The sequence below is a fragment of the Acanthamoeba castellanii genome, assembly GCF_000313135.1.
Source record: "Acanthamoeba castellanii str. Neff unplaced genomic scaffold scf7180000084620, whole genome shotgun sequence".
NCBI lineage: Eukaryota > Discosea > Longamoebia > Acanthamoebidae > Acanthamoeba > Acanthamoeba castellanii.
Window position 1 is genome coordinate 11213 of NW_004457386.1, and position 2624 is coordinate 13836.

A 2624-nucleotide genomic window follows, 5' to 3' on the forward strand; every position below is an offset into this window, starting at 1 on the left:
CGAGCGTGCGGATGAACTCCTGCTCCTTCTCCTGCTCAAACACCGACCTGTGCACCACCACCACCGCCGGCGGGCAAACGCGCAGTCCATCATTGATAAGTCGCCACCTCCTTTTGCGCGCGCGGGCCAAAGACGGGCTAGGCGTACCTGAAGGTGGGCCCGAGCGATTCGCTTTCGATCAGGCTGAGGATGGCATCCTGAGTCTCTTCGCCTGTCGCTCCCTCTGTTGTTGGTACACGACAGATGGCAGCAGTAATGCTGGAATGTCAGTGCACGAGCAAGAGAGACAGTAAAAGCGAAGAACAGCACAAAGAACGAAGGACTGCTCTTGAGTGTCGCACAAAGAAAGAAGAGAGAGAGAGAAAGGAGCGGACCTGGGAGGTTAGGGTCGTCGTCTTCGTCGACACCGAAGGGCGCGCTCGCAAAGCCGGCGCGAGGAGAAGGCAAAGACCCTGCGCCGACGCGAGGAGAGGCCAAGGCGGCGGCAGAGGAGGGGGACGAGGAGGAGGGGGACGAGTCGGCGGCGGCGGACCGCGCGTCGGTGGCCATGGCCTGAGCGACGACCTTCGTGGCGACGGGTGCGAGGAAGGGAAGGTACTTGGCCAGCATCGCCTCCGACGAGGCCGGGCCTCCCTCGCTGTCGCTCATGCCGCTGTCGTCCTCGTCGTCGGTGAAGGTGGCGCTGCGGTCCATCTGAGCGTGCGCGAGCTGCCGCCCATGGAGAACCCCTTGCGAGGGTCGAAAGATGCAGAGAGGCGCCTGAGCTTCTTCGTAGCAGCGCCACCGATCGAACTGCCACCTTGCTTGGAGGTGCCGCTTCCACGACGTTCGGTGGCAGGAGAGGCAAGGTTCGAAGATGAAGCGGACAAATTGGAATTGGCGAGAGAGGAGGATGAAGTGGCGGCATTCTTCCTAAAGGATGAGGGGGAGAGATTGCGCGAGGAGATGGAGGTGAGGCGCTTGAGCTTACTCGAGCTGTCGCTCTTCTGGGAGCTCACTACCCCATCGGATGATGGCGATTTGGCCGAGCTGAAGTAGGCCGAACCAGTGCGTGAGAGCTGGCTCTGGCGCTTCCCTTCTGACTGCGTCAGCTTCTTCTCCAGCTTCTCTCTCTTTTTCCTGGCCTTCTTCTCTTCGTAATCGCTCATCTCTTGATCCAATCAAAATATTTTAATGTAAGCTTTTGTTCGCCTCAAGATGCTGCAGCGGCCACCAAGAAAATGACGAAGAAAAGGGACGTGCAAGTTGAAGTTGTTGTTGTTTAGTTGTTTTTGGATTGAAGAAGATGAAGGAGAGATGTAGGCCAAGGCGGCGACCCACTCCTCCCACTGGGGGAAGGTGAGTGAATAGCCCGGCTCCACTCTCGCGACCACTTAGCCCAACGTGCCGTGGCAGACGGTACCCCAGCGACGAAGACCGCCCCCTCACTGAAGAGGTCTGAGCACGTTGCAACTCTATAAGTCGCTTGGCTTTGTGTGAAATGACTATGCCTTCCCTCGTCCCGCGCGCCGCTACTCATAGCCCCCGCTTGGGCGCTGCCATTGTGGGAGCCTTCCGGCCACTCCAAAAAAACAGAATTTGGCTCCGAGCCCACGACCGAACAAGGAGGTTGCAACTGCAGACCAAGAAGCCAGGACGACAATGACCACACCAACAAGAGAGCAAAAGGATACGGCACGGTGGATTCCCGGGTGGTCGCCCACCCCAGTACTAACACCGCCTGGCGCAGCTTAACTTCGCTGTTCGGATGGGAAGCGGTGCTTTCTACGCAGTATGGCCGTATCCATCAACCCTAACATTATGCGCCCTTCACATCCCTCTTGGTCGGGCGAGGGAATGTTGTGTGGTGCTTTCGGCAATGTGGCTGTATCCAACAATCGTCACTCTCTTCGCTCACGTCTTCAAGCAAGCCCGAGCTCCCTCTTGCCGTCCGTAACATTCTCTGCCTTGCGCCGCTCCTTCAACCTTCCCACTCTTCGCCCATCACTTTCACAGTCCATAGCCGACAATCACCACGTTCGTTCCTCTTGCGTCGAGAGAGGAAATGAACACGAGAATGAACGACAGATCGGAGGGCTTCCTTGGTACTTGGAAAGCAAACAACTTTTCCCTTTTGCACGTGATGGGGTTCTCCATACCCAAGTAGGTCTTGTGGCTCCCTCATCAGTCTCGCCAGAATCGAAGGATGGAGAGGTGTTCGTTGAAGGCGACCCGCGAAAGTACGTACTGTTGTTGTGCAGAGTTGGGACGCAGTGAGTGAGGGGGTGATCGCATGCTTCGGGCTGAGCGTCTCTGATGCAAACAGGAGGAGGAGTGCGGCACCTTGGAGGAGAATCCGGAACTAGCGAGGAGAGCCATGACCTCTTCTGGCTTGTTCTCTGTCACCACCACTAAGTAGAAGCACCCTTGAGGCGACATCAGCTCCTGGCACAGCGCCAGCAGGTGGTGTGTGTGTGTGTGTGTGTGTGTGCGTGTGTGTGCGTGTGTGCCGATGCGTTTTAAAGTAATCTGAGCAGCAGTCTGCGACCTACTCCATGAATAGCTAGTACCGGGATGAGGGGCAGGAGTCGATCGAGTACTCGTCGGCCATCCACGCCACCAGCCCACGCTGCCTCTATGCCCTT

The 2624-nt window shown here is 57.5% G+C and overlaps 1 protein-coding gene across 1 annotated transcript in view; it reads right to left on the bottom strand.

Annotated features, from left to right (window-relative positions):
* Window positions 1–693, bottom strand: part of ACA1_340470 (uncharacterized protein) — a gene marked incomplete at both ends in the record, with an annotated part of 1084 nt that extends 391 nt beyond the window's left edge. Inside the window, 3 exons of the mRNA XM_004337432.1 lie at window positions 18–31; window positions 148–223; window positions 375–693. Of these exons, the coding sequence (XP_004337480.1) occupies window positions 18–31; window positions 148–223; window positions 375–693 (409 nt within the window). The remainder of the gene's footprint in view (window positions 1–17; window positions 32–147; window positions 224–374) is intronic.
* Window positions 694–2624: the final 1931 nt, after the last annotated feature.